The sequence below is a fragment of the Dipodomys spectabilis genome, unplaced genomic scaffold (assembly GCF_019054845.1).
Source record: "Dipodomys spectabilis isolate Male_0828 unplaced genomic scaffold, ASM1905484v1 ptg000002l, whole genome shotgun sequence".
Classification (NCBI taxonomy): domain Eukaryota; kingdom Metazoa; phylum Chordata; class Mammalia; order Rodentia; family Heteromyidae; genus Dipodomys; species Dipodomys spectabilis.
Window position 1 is genome coordinate 38,611,475 of NW_024870679.1, and position 20,436 is coordinate 38,631,910.

The 20,436-nt window shown below is 39.9% G+C and overlaps 1 protein-coding gene across 4 annotated transcripts in view; it reads right to left on the reverse strand.

Annotated features, from left to right (window-relative positions):
* Nucleotides 1-1,097: 1,097 nt before the first annotated feature.
* Nucleotides 1,098-20,436, reverse strand: part of Ube2u (ubiquitin conjugating enzyme E2 U) — a 60,225-nt gene continuing 40,886 nt past the window's right edge. For 3 of the 4 annotated variants that reach the window (XM_042682389.1, XM_042682387.1, XM_042682386.1), the window contains 2 exons: nucleotides 2,548-2,642; nucleotides 1,098-1,382 (listed from right to left, as the gene is read on the reverse strand). In XM_042682389.1, coding sequence (XP_042538323.1) covers nucleotides 1,225-1,382; nucleotides 2,548-2,642 — 253 coding nt within the window. In that variant the 3' untranslated portion in view covers nucleotides 1,098-1,224. The remainder of the gene's footprint in view (nucleotides 1,383-2,547; nucleotides 2,643-20,436) is intronic. The other variant, XM_042682398.1, reaches the window with a different exon arrangement.

The window sequence follows — 20,436 nt, forward strand, 5'->3', positions numbered from 1 at the left end:
CTCTTTCTTTCTTTCCTTCTTTCACCTAAGCTCAAATCTGTTAGTCTAGAAATGAGATACCCATTTCTAGATCTACAGTCATGTCTGTAGGCATGTATGGTATTTATTAGGGTATATCTATGGGCAGAAAGGCCTAAATCTCTCTGGGGGCATAGAAATAAATAATTCTAGTGTGAGATGGACAACAGTCTAGTTGAGTTGGGACAACATGGCACTTCTTGCTAATCCTAGCAAGTGTTCATGGAATATGAATAGCATGGGTACGAAAGCAAAGCAGACTAAAGAAGTAGAGGGCAAATGACGGTTGGATATTAATAAATGAACCTGGGGAAATATGAGTGACATATAGTGTGGACAGAAGCAGAGCCTCGGGGCCAAAGGCGGAGTCATACTGCCGAAGAGATGTTGGCAGGCTGAGTCTGAGGGTTCATTGGGAGCAGGGAGGTGATAAAGCTGTAAGCATATGAGGGCAGAGCTGGTCAAGGTCAAGGAAACATTAGTGGATGGCAGTGTCTCCTCCCTGTAGTATGGAAGAGATGAGGACAGGCAGGGATAGATAAATGTACAGAACCCTGTGCTTGGTTAGGAGCGCTGAACTCACATGCTCCCCTCTTGACCCAACCCTCAACTCCCTTCTGGCCCAGCACTCTTTTGACACGGCCTCCTCCCAACTCTCCTGCTGCCAAGCGACTGAGGGAGTATATAATAATAATAATAATAATAATAATAATAATAATAATACCACCAGTGGGGGTGCAACAGCAACTACCCCTAGCTGGGCTGAGTTCCAAACAAATGATTTAGACTTCAAAAAATTGCACAGAGCAGCCCGGTACTAAGTAGCTCATGCCTGTAAATCCTACTCAGGAGGCTGAGATTTGAAAATCGTTGTTCAAAGGCAGCCTGAGCAGAAAAGTCCCCCCCTGAGACTCTTCTCTCCAATTAGCCACTCAAACACTAGAAGTGGAGCTGTAACTCAAGTGGTGGAGTGCTAGCCTTGAGCACAAAGAGGCTCAGGGACAGGGACAGTGCCCACTAGGCCCTGAGTTCAAGCCCCATGACAACAACAACAACAACAACAAAAGCAGAGCAACATATGTACTGATGTATACTTGTATTTTTCTTAAATCAAGGTAAGACCAACTTAAAACAAGAATCCAAGTTGCTACAAGAAGCTGAGCTGTGGTTAGAACTGTTTGTTTTTTATATCCTGGACTTCCATTCTCAATCTAAAGAACCCGCATCTAGAGCAGCACTCCAGTCAACAAGATTCTGTACTTCCTCTTCCCATGTCTCATCAAAGTCTTCCAAGTCATTTTTAGTCTCTTGCTCCCCTGTGTCAGAAGACTTAATGTCACTAGCTGATTCCAATGTAGAAGAATCTGTGGTGGGAAATAGAATAAAAGAGAAAGTGAATGGATTTAGCAGGAAAAATGATGGAAAGTGATGTGGTTAAGCACTGGTCTTGGAATGCTGACAATCATCTAAGTGATTTCAAGTAACCTTGAGAAATTCAAGTAACCACTGAGAAAAATTTCAATGTCACTTTCTGCTGAATCTTTTCATTCTTAGCTAATTCATTCATTTGATTTATATCTGCCACATACTCACTGACTTTTATTTTAGGGAAAGATGTCCGTGAAGCATAACAGTAAAAAGGCAGGGGCTTCGATGTTGTTTTAACAAAATGAATTATAAGGGTTCACCATCTAATTGCCTATTTTCTAGGTCTTACTCAAGTTGTATCATACAGAGTCTCTACTTTAGAATTTGTTTGATTTTAATCTTAGAATAATTTGGATAGTAAAAAGTAATAATAAATTTTGTCTTGATTTATATGATCTGGGTACTGCCAAAGAATTTCTTTCTAGTCATACCTGTTTACTAGTTTGTGCTCAGTTAGGCAAACAGAGCCTAATAAGTAACAAAATCAAGAGATTTTTAAGAGACCAAGGCATGGCTTAGTTGCAGAATTACCTGCCTAGCAAGTGCAAGGTCCTGAGTTCAAACCCCCTGTACAACCAAAAAGAAAAAAAAGTGAGGGATTTACTAGAGAAACTAAAAATTATTCAGGTGTGATAGGTAAGTGGACTCAGGAAAAGAGGGTCTGGAAAGCTACAGGTCTGGGAGTCTAAAATCTATTAGCACCTGCATTAGACTGATTCACTCAGATGGACTGGGAAGTCAGTCAGGCACTAATACATATACATACATAGAGCTACTCATTATTATTATTTTTAACATTTTGGAACTTAGTTTTAAATTTTAAGTTGCATTTTAACCAATTAAAAAGGGTAGTATACTTAAAAGTATAAGAGACCCAATTTTTAGGAGCTTCAACTCTGATGTGAGTGGTTTACTAAATTAATTTTGATAGAAAAAGTTGAAGAAAGCATTGAAGGAGAACACATACTTTAAGACTCCCACATTCAAACATATTTAGCTGAATGAAAACTTCAACTTATTGTTATGAATCATAATTTAGTTCTAAACAAACAGCAACCACACACACAAAAACAACCCTCAAACAATCTGAAGCTAATTTACTTAGAGATGGGCAGGCAGAGATACTTTCAGCTCTATAGTTGACTTCATGAGGCATTCTATTTTCTCTAGCAAGCCGACATTTCGTGGTAGCAAACCTGCAAAGAAAGCAAGAAGAAAGCATCTTAATTCCCAAAAGAATTTTGGGAAGTATGTTTTGGGAAGTGCACAAAATAAATAAAAGTGAGAAAAATAAATCAAGTAAATTAAATGGAAAAGATAAGTAGAATATGGGCTTTGAATGATGGGTTTTAAACACGGTACATTTCTGATTGCTCAATATTAGGTAACAGGTAGATACTAGTTTAACATGTACTTCCCCAAAGAATAGTAATCAAGAAAGCAAAAAGCAACCCAGGGAAATTTCTTCAAAAGAGATCATATTTTAGGACAAAAAGCAAACTTTAACAAATATTAAGAAATTGAAATAATATCTTGAGCATCATTAGCTCATATAGAATAAATTGGAAATCGGTAGCAAGAGAAGATACATAAATACATGGCTATTGAATGATACACTTTTAAGGGATCAGGGAGGATATCTTTAGAAATCCTAGAACCAAATTTAAAGGAAACACAACTTACCAGAACCTTGGGATTCAGAAAAGGCAGTTTCAAGAGAGAAGGCTAGAGATGTGAGTGCCAACATTAAAAATGTAGAGGCCAGGCACTGGTGTCTAACACCTATAATCCTAGAGATTTGAAGACTTGTGACTTGTGACTTGAATAAAGCCAATCAAAGTAGTTAAATACAAGAGATCAGTATTTCCAGTTAACCAGCAAAAAGCCAGAAGTGAAGGTGTGGCTTTGAATGACAAAACTAAGGGAGAATATAAGGCCTGGAGGTCAAGCCCCAATGTCAGCACAAAAACAAAATAAAACAAAATGATGAAACATTTCAAATGACCTAATAATATATCTGATTTTTTTAAAAACAAGAACAAGCAAAACTCCTAAATAGTGATGAATAGAAATAATAAAGATAAGGATGGAAATTAGTAAAATAAACACTAAAAGAATATAAAGGATCAATGAAACAAATAGTAGGTTCTTTGGAAAGATAAAACAAGGTGATAAAACCTTGGCCAAATTACACAAAAGAAAGAGAAGACCCAAATCCCAAATTAATTTTTTTAAAAGAAAGATAATTATAAGAAATGCCACTGAAATCCAGAGGTTTACTAGGGAATATTTTGAAAACATATTGTAATAAATTGGAAAATTGAGAAAAGGTTAAATTTGAACATATATGGCCTACTATCAAGAAGATATAAACAACTATATCTCTAGTGAGATTAAAACAATATTAAAGAATCTCTTAATGCAGAAAATCAGACTATATGGATTTCATGCTGAATTCTAGCACGGTTTTAAAGAACTAACAGTAAGGCTTCTTTTTTTTTTTTTTTGCCAGTCCTGGAGCTTGAACTCTGGGCCTGGGCACTGTCCCTCAGCTCTTCAGCTCAAGGCTAGCATTCTACCACTTGAGCCACAGCGCCACTACCAGCTTTTTTTCTTTTTGCTTATGTGGTGCTGGGGAATCAAACCCATGCAAGGCAAGCACTCTACCACTGAGCCACCTTCTCAGCCCCAAGTAAGGCTTCTTAAAAGGTAAAAGGATTCCACAAAAGGTAAAAGGAAAGAATGCTATGAACCTCTTCTCATTTTTTGTTGTCAGTTGTGAGGCTTGATTTTAGGGCTTGAGTGCTAGCCTTGTTTTTTTACTCAAGGATAGCACTCTACCACAGCACCACTTCCAGTTTTCCATGCTGGGCTGACTTTGAACTCAGCCTCTTGACTAGCTAGGATTACAGGCATAAGCCATCAGCACTCAGCTATAAAACTCATTTTATGAAGCCAGTATTAGCTTGATTACAAAACCAGATAAAGATACAACAGAAAAAGAAAACTACAGACCAATTTTTCTGATGAACATAGATGTAAAATTTCTCAATAAAATACTTGCAAACTAAATTTCATAATACATTAAAAGGATAAAACACCATGATCAAGTTAGTGTTATTCCAGGCATGCAAGGAATGTAAGGATAGTTCAACATATTCAAATCAAAATCCAGGACAAAAATCTCATGATCCTCTGAATAGATACAGAAAGGCTTTTGACTAAAGTCAACATCCCTTCATGATAAAAGTCCAAAGGAAACTAGGAATAGAAAGATCATGTTTCATCATAATAAAGACTATACATGACAAACCTATGAGTAAATAGTAATATATACATATATTACTAACCGGAGATTATTACATTAAGTGAAATTAGACAAACAGAAAGACAAATATTGAATGTTCCCTCTCATGGAGAGAATCTAAGCTTTTTTTTTTTTTAATGTGAAGGCAAGAGGACTGTAAGAATTTTTTTTGTTGTTGTTATTTGTTTTGTCTTTTGTTGGTCATAGGGCTTGAACTCTGGGTCTGGGCACTATCTCTCAGCTCTTCAGCTCAAGACTAGCGCTTTACCACTTGAGCCACAGCACTACTTCTGGCTTCTTCTGTTTATGTAGTGCTGAGGAATCAAACCTGGGGCCTCGTGCATGCAAGGAAAGCACTCTACCACTGAGCCACCTTCCCAGCCTAGAATATATTTTTTATTGCAACAAGAAGGGCATCAGCTGATGAGGATACAGAAATATTATATATATATATATATATATATATACGTTAAATCAAGGATATATATATATATATATATATATATATATATATATATGGAAAACTAAAAGCTTTTCCTCTAAAACTGGGAATGAGACAAGAGTGTCAACTCTTTCCACTCTTGTTCAATATAGTACTTGAATTCTTAGCCAGAGTAATAAGGCAAGAAAAAGAAATAAAAGGCAATACTAAAAAGAAAGGAAGGAATTAAATTATTACTATTTGCAGATGATATAATCCTATACTTGAAAAACCCTAAAAGCTTGACCCAAAACACAGAATTTTTTTTTGTCATCTGAATCACTGTTTAACTTGTTAACAGGAACACTACAATAAAAAACACATTCTTGTATAATCTTTTTTTTTTTTTTTGTCAGTCATGGGGCTTGAACTCTGGGCCTGGGCACTGTCCCTCAGCTCTTCAGCTCAAGGCAAGCGCTCTACCACTTGAGCTACAGCGCCACTTCCAGTTTTCTGGTGGTTTTCTGGAGATAGGAGTCTCACGGTCTCTCCTGCCCGGGCTGGCTTTGAACCGTGATACTCAGATCTCAGCCTCCTGAGTAGCTAGGATTACAGGCATGAGCCACCAGCGCCCAGCTTCTTATATAATCTTTACAAGTAGAAGCCTGTTTGGGCAAAATCCAGTAGTTTTTATACCAGTAAGAAATATCCTGAGAAAGAAATAAGTGAAACAATGTCACTCACAATAGTCTAAAAACATAGATGAATACATATTGAGGAATAAACTTAACCAAGGAGGTGAAAGACTTATACAATAAAAACTATGAAACACTGGAAAAAGACACTGAGGCAAACACCAGAAGATAGAAAACTTCCCATATTCCTGGATTGATAGAATCTATGTTGTGAAAATGACTATATTACTGAAAAATGTTCCATAGAATCCATAAAATCTATCAAATTTCCACGGACATTCTTAAAAGGAAAAGGAAAATATCTGGGCTGGGAAGGTGGCTCCGTGGTAATGTGCTTGCCTCGCATGAGTGAGGCCCTGGGTTCGATTCCTCAGCACCACATAAGCAGAAAAAGCTGAAAAAAAAAAATACAATGGGAAACTCTAATGCTCAGTTCTCAGTTCTTGGCTATGATGACATTGTAAATAACACTGTGCTCTTGCAAAGTAGCAGAGAACAGAGCAGGAGTCACACAACTTCCTGTCTCTTGCTGTGCCCGCCCATTAGTAACCCAGGACTGGGAACTGAGTCCCACTGGGACTTCAGGGCTTCCTTCTTTCTTCTGGCAAATGATGATCTAATATGCCCTTGGGGATATAGCCCCCTTGGGGATATAGCCCCCCTCGACCTCTCCCCTTAGGGAGGAAATGGACAAGGCCTAAACCAACCCACACCTCATACTTCTCTGGCAGTGAGGGAAGAGGAATGGGGGTGAAGGAGAAAAAGGAAAAGGAGAGGAAGCAAGAAGAGGGGAGGGGAAGGTGGACAGGGAAAGGACGGGTGGAGTGGTAAGGGAGGAGGAAGAGAAAGAGAGAGGGAAGGGGGAATCCATTTTCATAGATTAAAAAAAAAAAGGCCCATATGCATCTTTTGACTCATATCAAAACCGCTCTATTTCTGGAGCAATACAGGGGAAGCTGCCTTAAGCTATGGTGTCTGTAACATACCAGGATCCACCGAAGTCTATGCTGCAACAACTCTAAAAGTGAATTTTAGAGCTAGTTAGAGAAAGAAGTGGATTAAGTAAATACCCACAAATAAAGACCAAAATCGAACAGTGTTTTGTTTTTCTTTTAAGTCCAAAGAACTGAAAACTTAGTGGGAGATATACTTTCTGAGACTGAACGGGCAGTTCCCCAAGCCAGAGCAGTCCTATTTATGTCCCCATACACCCTCCCTACCCCCACCCCAGCCCTGTGCACCTGTGTACCAATCACCAGCATCTCTCTGCGCCCCCCACAATCCTCTGACTTGCCCTCTCCCCGCCCCAAAGCCTTCCAGAGGCCTGCAGACCACCTGGCAGGCCTGAGTTTGAATTGCAGCTTTCTTCATAAATGTGTAACCTTGAGGAATTTAATTTTTATTATCTAAATTTTTCTGCATACCTTCCTTATAAAATGGAGATAATCTCTCATTTTCTGGACAGTTTTGCTTACAAATGGAAGAAATTTGGAATGGCTGGCTACCATAAGCATAACATGTAAGCTAAAGAGAGGGCTTTTAGAGCTATCTGAATACTTTGTGTGTGTGTGTGTGCTGGTCCTGAGGCTTGAACTCAGGGCCTGGGTGCTGTCCCTGAGCTTTGAGCCACAGCTCCACTTCTGGCTTTTTTTTTTTTTTTTTTTTTTTAGGGGTGTTGGTGGTGGTGGTGAATAGGAGATAAAAGTCTCACAAACTTTCCTGTCAGGGATGGCTTCAGATGCGATCCTCAGATCTCAGCCTCCGGAGTTGCTAGGATTACAGGCGTGAGTTACTGGTGCCTGACTATTTGAGCACTTCTTGAAGTTCCAAGCTCTCTGCCTCTAATATCCAAGCAGAGACAAAATGAATTGCCTGGCAGAATTATTCTTATTTGCTTATCATGATTTACTTTTTCAGAGCTTTGTGAATTCTAGACATATGTTCTAGCATGGAGACACCCTCAGCCAGAAATTACCTTAAAAGGGATTCTTAAAACTTCTGTTTATATTGTTTCTCCTATCTTTTTTTTTTCCTATTGTTTCTCCTATCATACATCGATAGGAGAAACTTCTAATGCTAGTGCTTCCTTTGACCACAAGATGGCACTCAAGGTTAATCTTTGGAGAATTAAAAAGCTAGACTTTGTCTAAAGATATGTAATTATACAAACCTATGAAAACAATGTTTGGATTAAATTACCCTGAAAGGGTAACACAGATATAACATTAAGTGAATGTAGTCAGGTGAACATTTTCTATGTAACTGGAAAATAGGCAAACACATTAAGATAAAGATTACTCATAATTTTTGTGATCTAAAAACACAGAATCAACACTAAAGCATCTTAGAAATAATATGTACCAACTTCCTAATGTAAAAGACAGGATAGCTGGCTGGTGGTAACTTATGCCCATAATACTAGCTAATTAGGAGGCTGAGATCTAAGGATTGCTGTTCAAAGGAAAGTTCTTGAGATTCTTATCTCCAATTAACCACCAGAAAGCAGAAAGTAAAGCTGTGGCTCCAAGTGGTAGAGCACTAGCCTTGAGCAAAAAGAGCTTGAGAACAGCAACCAGGCCCTGAGTTCAAGCCCCAGGACTGACAAAAACAAACAAACAACCCCCCTCCCCCAAGGACAATTAAAACCAAATTACATTTTCCAAATACAACAAAGTTTTATATTAGTATATGATAGAGAACAGATTTTTTTTACAAAGGAGAAAAGAAGATTGTTTAGTAACAAAATTTAGTGTTGACACAAACAAACAAATTCATCCCTGAAAGGTAGACTTGATGTGTACTTACAGCTATGTGGACGAAATGTCTACACTCACCTTCATTTTGCACATTTTGTACAAACTAGTAGGTAAGTAGGAAAAACTTGTTTATCCTCAATGACTTTGGGCAAACTGGTTAATCTTTTTTGTGCTTCTGCACTGTTTATTGGCCAACCAGAGATGGTATCTCTTTCCAGGTCTATAAAAATCTCCTAATGGGTAATGTCAGAGGAGGTGAGCCAGGGAGCAAGGAAGCAAGGAGCTGGTCTTGAGGCTGTGCCAGCAAGGCTAGCTAAGTGGGGTGATGTGGCATGGAGTTGGATTAGGTGTGGCTCTGAAGACAGCTAATGGATACTTTTGTGTGTTATGCCGCAGGTAGCCGGCAGTACCTTGGGAATGGAGGATGTCTGGAGGCATGGATGGTACTTTCTATGTATCTCTGTCAGCCAGCTCTCTGTCACTGTGACAGGTATGCAGTTTATAAGGAAGAAAGGTTTGTTTTGCTCATAGTTTTAGAGTTTCACTGGATTGTCTCTTGGTACCAACGTTTTGGACCTATGGCAAGGCAATAGAACATCATGAGTGTAGGTCACATTTTTGTTTTTCTAGTCCTGGGGCTTGAACTTAGGGCCTGGGCACTGTCCCTGAGCTTCTTTTGCTCAAGGCTAGCATTCTACCACTTGAGCCACAGTGCCACTACTGGCTTTTTCGGTGTATGTGGTACTGAGGAATCAAACCTAGGGCTTCATGCCTGGTAGGCAGGCAATATACCACTAAATCACATACTCAGCCCAGTGTAGAGCACTTCTAATCTCATGGTAGCCAGGTTGTAAGAGGCAGAAAGGAAGGGGCAGAGTTGCCTGATGTCCCTTTCAAAAACATGCCCTAATGATCTTACTTTCTTCTACTAGGCTTCATTTCTTAAAGGTTCTACCACTTTCCAATAGCACCAGCCTTGATGATAAGCCTTGAGCACATGGTCTTCTGAGGGACACTTAAAACCCAGGTTATAACAACCTGCTATGTATGAAGAAGATAATTTTCTTTTTGGTAGATCATGGGGCTTGAACTCAGGACCTGGGTGCTGACCCTGAGCTTTTTCTACTCAAGGCTAGCACTCTACCATTTTGAGCCACAGTGCTACTGTGGTGTTGGTCGTTGATTGGAGATAGGAGTGTCACAGACAGTCCTGCCTTGGCTAGCTTTAAATCACGATCCTCAGATTTCAGCCTCCTGAGTCACTAGGATTACAGATGTGAACCACCAACACCCAGCTAGAAATATTCTTTTTAAGATTACATTGAATAGACAGGTTCACCAGAATTAATAACTTTAGGAAACATTCTTGCTGCCAGAATTTAGACTACTTATACATATTTTTCTGTTATCATATAACAAATCATTCACCATGGAGTATGACACATAGTTTTACATGTGCATGAACAAGAACACTGAAAAGAACAGCTTTCATTACTTTCTAATTTAAATCTTTCACTATCTAGAGAAAATAAATGTAAACTATTGATTCAATTCTAGATATATATTTTCCCATATCTCAAAAATAAAGCATTTGCATGAACTCCTAATCAGAACAATATGAAAGAAAAAGAGGCCTTAGAAATAAACACTAAAACCAAATGATTGGTTAATGAATATTTATGAGCTATTATGGTGACAGTGGATTTCTATTATTAGTAACTAAGATGTGCCAAATTCAAGAATTTGCATAAAATATTCATGATAGTCATTTATATTTCCAGCTTTCAATCGTTATTCTTACTACATCTTAGAATTCTTAATACAGAAAAAAAATTCCTACATGAGAACAGATCTGAGCCAGGTGTGATGGTACACTTTTGTAATGCCAGCACTCAGGAAGCTGAAGTAGGAAAATAATGACTTCAAGGCCAGCCGAGGCTATATAGTGAAACTCTGTGTCAAAGAAAGAATGGATCTTAAATGATTGTAGTTAGTCCTTTTCCAGAAATCACCTGCTTTTGCATTTAATCTCTTCTTAAATGAGGAAAGATGGTAGGTCTGTATTTTCAATGAGCATTAACTCAATGCCTACTATTTACCAGGGACTATGCAAAGGGTGAAGAATGAAGAGCTATACTAATGCCCTTGCCACTTGCACAAATAGAAAAATTTCCACATCATAGGTTCTACGAGAGATAGGAGCAGAGGACTGCAGGACAAGAGGAATACAGGAGCAGGACTAAGAACACAGGATGACAGAACAGAAAACTACAGGAAGAAGCAACTCCAGAACTGAGATGCTTGGACACATGGGGATGGAGAAGAAAAAAGAAACATCAGCACAATTGGAATAAAATACATGTGGTCAAGGAGGATGGTATTTTTCAGCCAAGGCAATTATACATTTTTTTAAAAAGATATTTCAACCTCTGAAAGTTGGGGAGTATGAACTCTCACCTTCCCTCTCCTTAATATTTGTTGAATGCTATGTGCAAAAATCATGTGCTTTTAAATATATGATCTTACTCATGAGATTCAATGTCATGCAACTTTGCAAGGTAGGTAATATCTCTGTTGGACAGATGAGCAAAAACATTTGGAGAGGGTAAGAACTCCTCCAAGACCTCCGATTCTGAAGCCCCAGCTTCTTTGTAAGGCCTTTTCCAAGAAAGGTTTTCAATCTGTAGATCGACTGAGGGCCACAGTAGAAAACACATGATTTACAGCAATTCCTGTGGGGACTTGCTATATGCTAGACACCCTATTAAGCACCTTATCTATTTGGATTTTTTTTGTGCCAGTCCTGGGACTTAAATTCAGAGCCTAGGCACTGTCCCTGAGCTTCTTTTGCTTAAGGCTAGCACTCTACCACTTGAGCCAAAGCACCACTTCCAGCTTTTTCTGTATATGTGGTAATGAGGAATCGAACCCAGGGCTTCATGCATGCTAGGCATGCACTCTACCACTAAGCCACATTCCTAGCCTGCTATTTGGATTTTTGAATGCTCACAACCTCTTTGGTAGGTAGATGTGCTTATTAAGTGCCATTTCTAAATTTTTAAAATTATCTTTAAGTAGTTTTACAAAGAAGCTCCCATTCTACAAAACAGTATATGATTACAAAGTGTCTGACCACACTGTCACCCACCTCTCTTAACCCATCCCTTCTCTTACTTTTTTTCTTTAATTGAGATTAGGTGATTACATAACTTTCACATTTTTCATACTATTGTGGAATAGGATACTTAGAGTCACACACACATTTTAATGTGTTTGTCATTATCATGTCTATACAGTTTGTGAATTCTATGAGCTTTGACAATACAAGTTACTTTTTCCACATCAGGTGATGTTTACATTTCTTTCCTTTTGCTTAGTGTGGGCTGTTCCCACTTATTCTGTTCCTCCTCCTGGCTTTCCTCTGTTGCATGCATATATCTACCATATGTATGGTCCAGAACATGGAGTCATCTAGCAATGATATGACAAAATGTGTGGCTGTCCTTTGTTTATTGAGTTCTGTTTGCCATATCGTCTTGTATTTTAGCTTTAGCATCCACATATCAGGGAGACCATGTGCCATTAGTCTCTTTGCTCTTGGCTTACCTCGCTCAACATGATTTCTTCTAGTTCCATCCATTTCCCTCCAAATGCCATTATTTTGTCCTTTCTAATGGCTGCATAATATTCCATTGTATATAGGTACCACAATTTTTGGATCCACTCATCAGTAGTGGGGCATCTGGGTTGTTTCCAAATCTTGGCTATTGTGAACAGTGCTGCAATAAACATGGAGGTCCATGTGTCTTTGTATATTGGTTCCTGTTGCTCAGAGTAGATGCCTAGGAGTGGTATGGCTGTGTCATAGGGGAGGTCTATATTTAGCTTTCTGAGGTATCTTCAGACTGCTTTCCAAAGTGGTTGTATTGGTATACAATCCCACCAGCAATGCAGTAGGGTTCCTTTTTCTCCACATCCCCTCCAGCATTTGTCGTTGGCTGACTTTAGGATGTGGGCCATTCTGACTGGGGTAAGGTTATACTCAGTGTTGTTTTTATTTGCATTTCCTTTACAGCCAGGGATGATCATGTATTTCTTTGCCATTTTTATCTCTTCTTCTGAGAAGTCTCTCTTTAGTTCTCTTGCCTATTTCATGATTGGTTTGTTAGATTTGTGAGAGGTTAGTTCCTTGAGTTCTCTGTATAATGTTGGTAAATATTTTTTCCCAATTAGTTGGCTGTCTTTCTAGATTGGTTGCTATTTCTTTGTCTGTGCAGAAACTTTTTATTTTAAGGTAGTCCCATTTGTCCAGTCTCTCTCCAATTTGTTGTGACCCTGGGACTCTGCTCAGGAAGTTCCTGCCTGTGCCTTTAAGTTCAAGTGTCTCTCCTACTCTGTCCAGCAGTAGTTTCAGAGTATCAGGTTTAATGTTAAGGCCTTTAATCCATTTTGAATTGATGTAGATGTTAGTGCATGGTGATAGGCTAGAGTCCACTTTCATTTTTCTACATGTGGCTACCGAGTTTTCCCAGCCCCACTAGCTGAAGAGGTTATGATTCTTCCACTGTATGTCTTTGGCTCCTTTGTCAAATATCAACTGACTGTACATATGTGGCTTTATTTCTGGGTCCTCTAGTCTGTTCCATTGGTCTTTGGGTCTCTTTGTACCAGTACTAAGCTGTCTTTGTTATTATGGCTCTATAGTAGAGCTCAAAATTCAGTATCGTGATCCCTCCTGTGTTGTTTCTTTTGCTTAGAATTGCTTTGGCTATTCTAGGCCTTTTGTTGTTCCATATGAACTTTTGGACTGTTTTCTCTATTTCAGTAAAGTACGTCATTGGAATTTTAATGAGAATTGCATTGAATGTGTATATCAATTTTGGCGGTATAGCCATTTTCACTATGTTAATTCTGCCTATCCAGGAACATGGGAGATCTTTCCATTTCCTGGTATCCTCTATGATTCCTTTTTTTAGGCTTTTATAGTTTTCATGAAATAGAACCTTTATATCTTTGGTAAGGTTAATTCCTAGATACTTTTTTTTGAAATTATTATGAATGGGGTTGTTTCCTTGATTTCCCTTTCAGCTTGTACATTGTTGGTGTACAGAAAGATGACTGATTTTTTGTGAGTTAATTTTGTATCCTGCTACTTTGCTAAAGTGGTTTATAAGCTCTAAGATTTTGGGGATGGAACCTTTGGGATCAGTAGGGTATAAAATCATGTCATCTGCAAAAGAGATAGTTCAACTTCTTCCTCCCCTATGAGGATCCCGTTAATGTCTTTTTCTTGCATTATTGCTCTGGCTAAGGATTCCAGAACTATACTGAATAGGAGTGGAGAGAGTGGGCATCTTTGCCTTGTTCCTGTTTTTAGGGGAATTGGTTGTAGTTTTCCCCCATTAAGTATGATATTGGCTGTTGGTCTGTCATATAAGGCTTTTATTGGTATAAGGAATGTTCCTTCTATTCCAATTTTTTCCAGAGCTTCTAACATGAATGAATGTTGTATTTTATCAAAAACCTTTTTTGTGTCAATGGAGATAATCATGTGGTTCTTGACCTTGGATCTGTTGATGTGATGGATTACATTTATTGACTTACGTACGTTAAACCATCCCTGCATCTCTGGGATGAAGCCTACTTGGTCATAATGTATGATTTTTTTTATATGTTTCTGGATTCTGTTGGCTAGAATTTTATTGAGGAGCTTTGCATCTGTGTTCATCAAAGAGATTGGTCTGTAGTTCTCTTTTGTTGTTGGGTCTTTGCCTGGTTTGGGGATGAGTGTGATATTATCTTCATAGAATGAGTTTGAGATTACTCCCTCTGCTTCTATTTCTCTAAAGAGCTGGAGGAGTTAGGGTATTAGTTCCTTTGTAAAGGTCTTATAGAATTCCATAGTGAATCCATCTGGTCCTGGGCTTTCCCTTGTTGGAAGGTTTCTGATTGCTTCCTCTAGCTCATTGTAGGTAATTGGTATATTTGATTTAATTTTTTTCTTGGTTCAGTTTGGGCAATTTATGTTTCTCTAGGAATTCATACATTTCTGCTAGGTTTTCCTTCCTTTGTGAGTATACAGTCGGGAAATATTTCTTTATAATTGTTCCTGTGGTATCTTTGATCTTATTGATTTGGGTCTCCTTTCTTCTGTTTTTAGTTAATCTTGCCAAAGGTCCATCAATTTTGATTTTTTTCAAAAACCAGCCTTTTGTTTTATTACCTTTATTTATAGTTTTCTTAGTCTCTATTTTGTTAATTTCAGCTTTGATTTTGGTTATCTCGTGCCATCTAGCGACTTTAGGTTTAACTTTTTTGTGTGTCTCTAGCAGCTTTAGTTGCATCATGAGATTGTTTATTTGGTCTGTCTCTGTTTTCTTGATGTGCACACTGAGAGCAATAAACTTGCCCCTCAGGAATGCTTTTGCTGTGTCCCATAGGTTTCTTTGTGATGTGTCTTCATTTTCATTGAATTGTAGGAACTTTTTAATTTCTTCTTTAATTTCTTCTGTGACCCATGTGTTGCTCAGCAGTGTGCTGTTTAATTTCCATGTGTTTGAGTTTTTTCTACTGTATGCCTTGTTATTGAAAACTAGTTTGATTCCACTATGGTCAGATAAAATACAGGGGATTATGTCAATTTTCTTGTGTTTGCTTAAATTCTTTGTATGAACTAATATATGATCTATTTTAGAAAAAGTTCCACGGGCTGCTGAGAAGAATGTGTACTGGGTTGTTGTTGGGTGGAAAACTTGGTATATGTCAGTTAAGTCTGTTTGAGATATGACTTTATTTAATTCAGAGACTTCTTTGCCAATTCTTTGGTTGGTGGACCTGTCCTTCCGTGAGAGTGGAGTATTAAAGTCTCCTAGTATTATTGTATTTGGATCCATCATTTCCTGTAAATCTGAGAGTATTTGCTTAACATATTTGGGTGCACCGATGTTTGGGGCATATAGACTGACAATGGTGATGTCCTTTTCTTGGATTGTTCCCTGTATTATTAAATAGTGACCTCCTTTGTCTTTTTGTAGTGATTTTAGTGTAAAATTTATTCTATCAGATATCATAATGGCAACTCCTGCTTTCTTGCTGGGGGCATTTGCATGGTAGATCTTTCTCCATCCCTTTACTTGGAGTTTGCTTTTATCTTTGGCTGTGAGGGTGGGTCTCTTGAAGACAGCAAATTGATGGATCTTGTTTTCTGATCCAATCTGCGGTTCTTTTTCTTTTGATTGGTGAGCTGAGTCCATTAATATTTATGATTATTATAGAGAGGTATATTGTATTTCCTGTCATTTTATACTTTCCTAAGTTTTTCTTCTTTCCTTCCCTCCTGTGTTTACTAACTTGGTCTCCTAACAATATCTGTCAGGTCTGGATATTCCTGTTCTTTAATGGTTTCTTCAGGTTGTATTCCTACTCTTAATATTCTTTGTAATGCTGGCTCATTGTTTATGAATTCATTTAATTTTTCTTTACTATTATAAATTTTAGTTTCTCCCTTGAATGTGAATGGTAGCTTTGCTGTATATACCAGTCTGGGCTGGCAGTTGTTGGTTCTCAGGGCTTGGATGGTACTTTCCCAGGCTTTTCTTGCATTCAGAGTCTGTGTGGAGTGATTCTAATTTTTCCCTTATTGTAGTATAGCTTCTTCTTTGCTTTTGCTGCGTGCAAGATTGCTTCTTTATTGCTAAAATCTAGCAGTTTTACTAAAATGTGCCTTGCAGTGTTCCTCCTGGGATCTTGCTTGTTAGGTGTTCTGTAGGCCTCTGTTATGTAGGTAAGATTTTCTCTTTTAAGACTGGGGAAGTTTTCAATGATGATCTTATTGAATAAGTGTTGCATTCCTTTATTCTGGTATTCCTCCCCTTCACCCACTCCAATTATATGAAGGTTAAATTTCTTGGCACTGTTTGCTTGTTTTGGGGCTTCCCTTTGGCATGTTTTGGGTGTTTTTTCCATATCTGTAACTTTTTTTTCTAGTGCCTGCACTTTGTCGTCAGTATCTGATATTCTATTTCCACTTCATTTATTCTATTAACTGTGGCCTACATTGTGGTTTGCATGGAGGAAATTGAATTTTGCATGAAGGAGATTGAGCCATTTATAATTTCTATGTTGTTCCTTAAAGAACTAATCTCATCTTTTAGCAAGGTGTGTACTGTATTTTTGTGTGTATTTCTTATTTGAAGGCCTAGATCTCTTTTGATAGCTCATTCTTTTGTTCTTTAAGTTTCTGATTTATTTCTCATTTTAATTCTTGAGTCATTGCCTCTATCATCTCTTGGATGTAGCATTTGTCTTCCATTTCTTTTTCGCTCCCACTGGCGTGTGGTTGCTGGCCTTTGAGTCTGGTTTACTGTCTTGGCTGTTGATGAATTTTGCAATTATTTGCTGTGATTTTCGCATGTGGATTCAGGGATTGTTGGAGACCAATTCCAGGCCCTGATTGTTTTGGTCACTAGGTGGCTACCTTTGCTTGGTTCTGGATTTGTTCCTGAATCTATTGATGTAGCTTGCTCTCAGCTCTGGGCTGGTTGAGAGTATTTTACCTGGTCCAAGGTGCTGTTGTGGGAGGGGCTGCTTTCCAGCTGTTGGTCTGACTCACGTAGGGCTTACTCCTGTTAACTTTGTTGTGGGCAGACACACTTTGCCCTCTGCTGAGGTGCGCACTCAGATCCTGACCAGTCAGGGGCAGGCAGTTAAGATGGCTAGGGTTCCTGCTTATCCTGGTACTGTTTGGGAGCTATCCAGCGGTGCTGTGGCAGATGGCTGGTTTGTGTGCTGTAGGTTGCTGTTCAACTCCATGTTCCCAGTTCATTGACTATGGGCCATACTGGATGGTGGTGCAGGCTGGGTCTGTTTCACGGTCTTTACTACTGCTTATGCTGTCCCATTTGGTGTCACGGGCCTGGGGTTCCTCTCCGCTGCCACCCTGCTCTGGGCTAGACTGCTTCGGCGGGCCAGCGCAGGGAGGCACAGGGTCGCTCTGTGAGTCTGGTCCTTTGTTTCCGCTGCCGCCACCTAAGCCACCACTGCTGTTCCAGGCTGGGTTGCTTACATGGTCCTGTGTAGAGAGGCACCACACAGCACCGCACGCCTGGGGTCATTCGCTGGCACCACTGCATTCACCGCTATCCCGAGCTGGGTTGGGTTGCTTCCATGGACTGGGGGGGGGGGGGGGGGGGGGGTTGAGGAAGGAGAGGCGCCAGGGGCCTAGGGTCATTTGCCCCCGCCCCTGCTGCTGCTGCTGCTGCTCCACCACAGCGGGCGTTGTACCACCCCAGGCTGGGTTGGGCGCTTATGCAGGCCGGTGCAGGGAGGCGCGGTGCCCCGCGGGGAGCCTGGGGTCGCCCCAGGCTGGGCCCGATACTTACCAGGGCTGCTGCAGAAAGGTGCTGGGAGCCTGGGCTTGTTTGCTGCTGCCACTGCGGTGGCCTCTGCTCCGGGCTGGGCTGGGCTGTCTCCACGCAGGCTGATGTGGAGAGGCTGTGTGCTGCGCGTCTGGGGTGGTTCATCACCACCGCCGCTGCTGGCTGCTGCTCAGGGCTGGGCTGGGCTGTTTGCGCAGGCCGGACCCAGGCACTGCGCCCTGGGGGGAAGGGTGTCTTCCTGGGGGTTCTGCACTCCGAGTTTTCTGTTTGTATTCTCCGGGTGGGCACTGGCTCTTGGGAATCTTGGGACGCTTGGAGGCTCTGTAGTCCTTGCTGGGTCCTGAGCCGGCCGCAGGCAGCAAGACTTCACCGTCTTTGTGTAGGTTCTGGAGTTTTTCCTTTTTCCTTTTTTTTTCACTTCCTGTATCTCTCTGAGTAATCGCCTTTTTGTTGTTGTCAGTCTTTTGAAGAAAAAGAGTATTGAAATCCGAACTCTCTACTTGGTTGGAGAGACCTGCGGTGTTTCCCTACTATTCCATGGCCATCTTGGCCCCCTCCCTGATTCTCTTTCTCATTAAGTGTCACTTTTCAAATAACCATCTCACAGAATCATCACTGACCAGACTAGGATTCAGATCTAGGTGGTCGGGCTTCAGGCTCCTGACTGTAAGTCTTCTGGAGTCCATCTCTTTTTTTTTTTTTTGGGTCCGGTCGCGGGGCCTGAACTCTGGGCCTGGGTGCTGTCCCTCAGCTCTTCAGCTCAAGGCTAGCGCTCTACCACTTGAGCCACAGCGCCACTTCCGGCTTTTTTCTTTTTGCTTATGTGGTGCTGAGGAATCGAACCCAGGGCCTCAGGCATGCAAGGCAAGCGCTTTACCACTGAGTCAACTTCCCAGCCCCTAGAGTCCATCTCTTAACTCAGACCAAATCCCAACTCTGTTCTACCAGCCAAGGCCCAGTTAACAAAGACATGGCAGATAAAATGCTGGAATAAGCTTATAGGTTGACCAATTGTAACAATGAGATGTGCAAGACACTACATTGAAAAACGAACTTTACAACTTTTGGGGGAGGGAGGGAGGAGTTGGGAGATGGGGAGGGAAGGGATGGTAGGGAAAAAACAAAGGAGCGGGTAACAATGCTTGATAGGAAATAGACTCATTAACTTACTCATGTAACTGTAACCCCTCTGTACAGTATCTTTACAATAAAAATATATAATAAAAAAGGCACAAGTAGGGAAGAGATCTTAAGCCTCTACATATTAGAGGGAAAAAAATCAACATGGATTAAGAAGTGGCTGATGAGAGCAAAGAACTGGAAAGACAGTAGGAGAAGCCATGGGTCAGTGGTGGAGGACAAATAGTGTTTTTAAAAACACAAATCGTGTTCTTAATGTGCATTTTCTGATTTTGTTGAACAGATGCTGTAAGCACGCAACTTCAAACATGGATTAATAACAAATGTGTTAGGCATGGTGGGACATTCCTATAATCCCTGCATTTGAGAGTGGCAGGAGCATCAAGAGTTTGAGACCAGCCAGAATTACACAGTACATTTAAGGCCACCTGAACTATATAGAAAGGACCACAAAAAGCCAAGGGTTGGAGATATAGTTCAAGGCTTGCATAGCATGTGCTATACCTGAGGCCTGAGCACTAGGCAGGCAGGCAGGTAGGCAAGAAAAAGAAGGAAGGAAAGAAGGAAAGATAGTGGCATTATATAGCAGACACATGCAGACAATTACTTGCTTATTAAGATTCTTAAGTATATTCTACTTGAGTCCCCAAACTTACTACTTTATCAAGCACCTTTGTTGACAAACACAGCAATTTTGATAATTATCAGAAAACATTTTAGATTTTCTTCTTCTATGAATTTTTAAATTATACTTCCACCTATTTATTTTATTTATACTCAAATAATTATGCCACAAGAAAATGCAAATAAACGCACACATTCTCTAAACCCTATTTAAAATATATTTTTGACTAAATCAACTCCACAATTCACAAGAAGCATCATTTGAACCAAATATATTCTTGTCAGCCACCAGATGGCATAAGGTGTGAGCGGTTTGTTCTGGCAGGATTGCTGCGCACATGATAATTTGACCTACAACTTCAAAATAATGTCTTCGGAAACATGCTCTTGCACTCAAGCCACTCGTAATTATTTTAGTCAGATGTAGAAGTGGTAGATAAGTTGAAAATGACATGGCTCTGCTTTCTCTAAATCTTTGGGTTCTGCGGGACGCTGGCATTACATAATACATCAATGATCAAACAAACAAAACAAAGCAGTTCTGTTAAAGGGAATAAAAAAGGAAGTCACGTCAAGGAAAAATTAACCTTACATTCTAAGTAGGCTTCTTAAACTCTAAAAGAAACTTGAAACCTGGCCTTCCAAAGAGAAAACCAAGTGCTTGTATTCC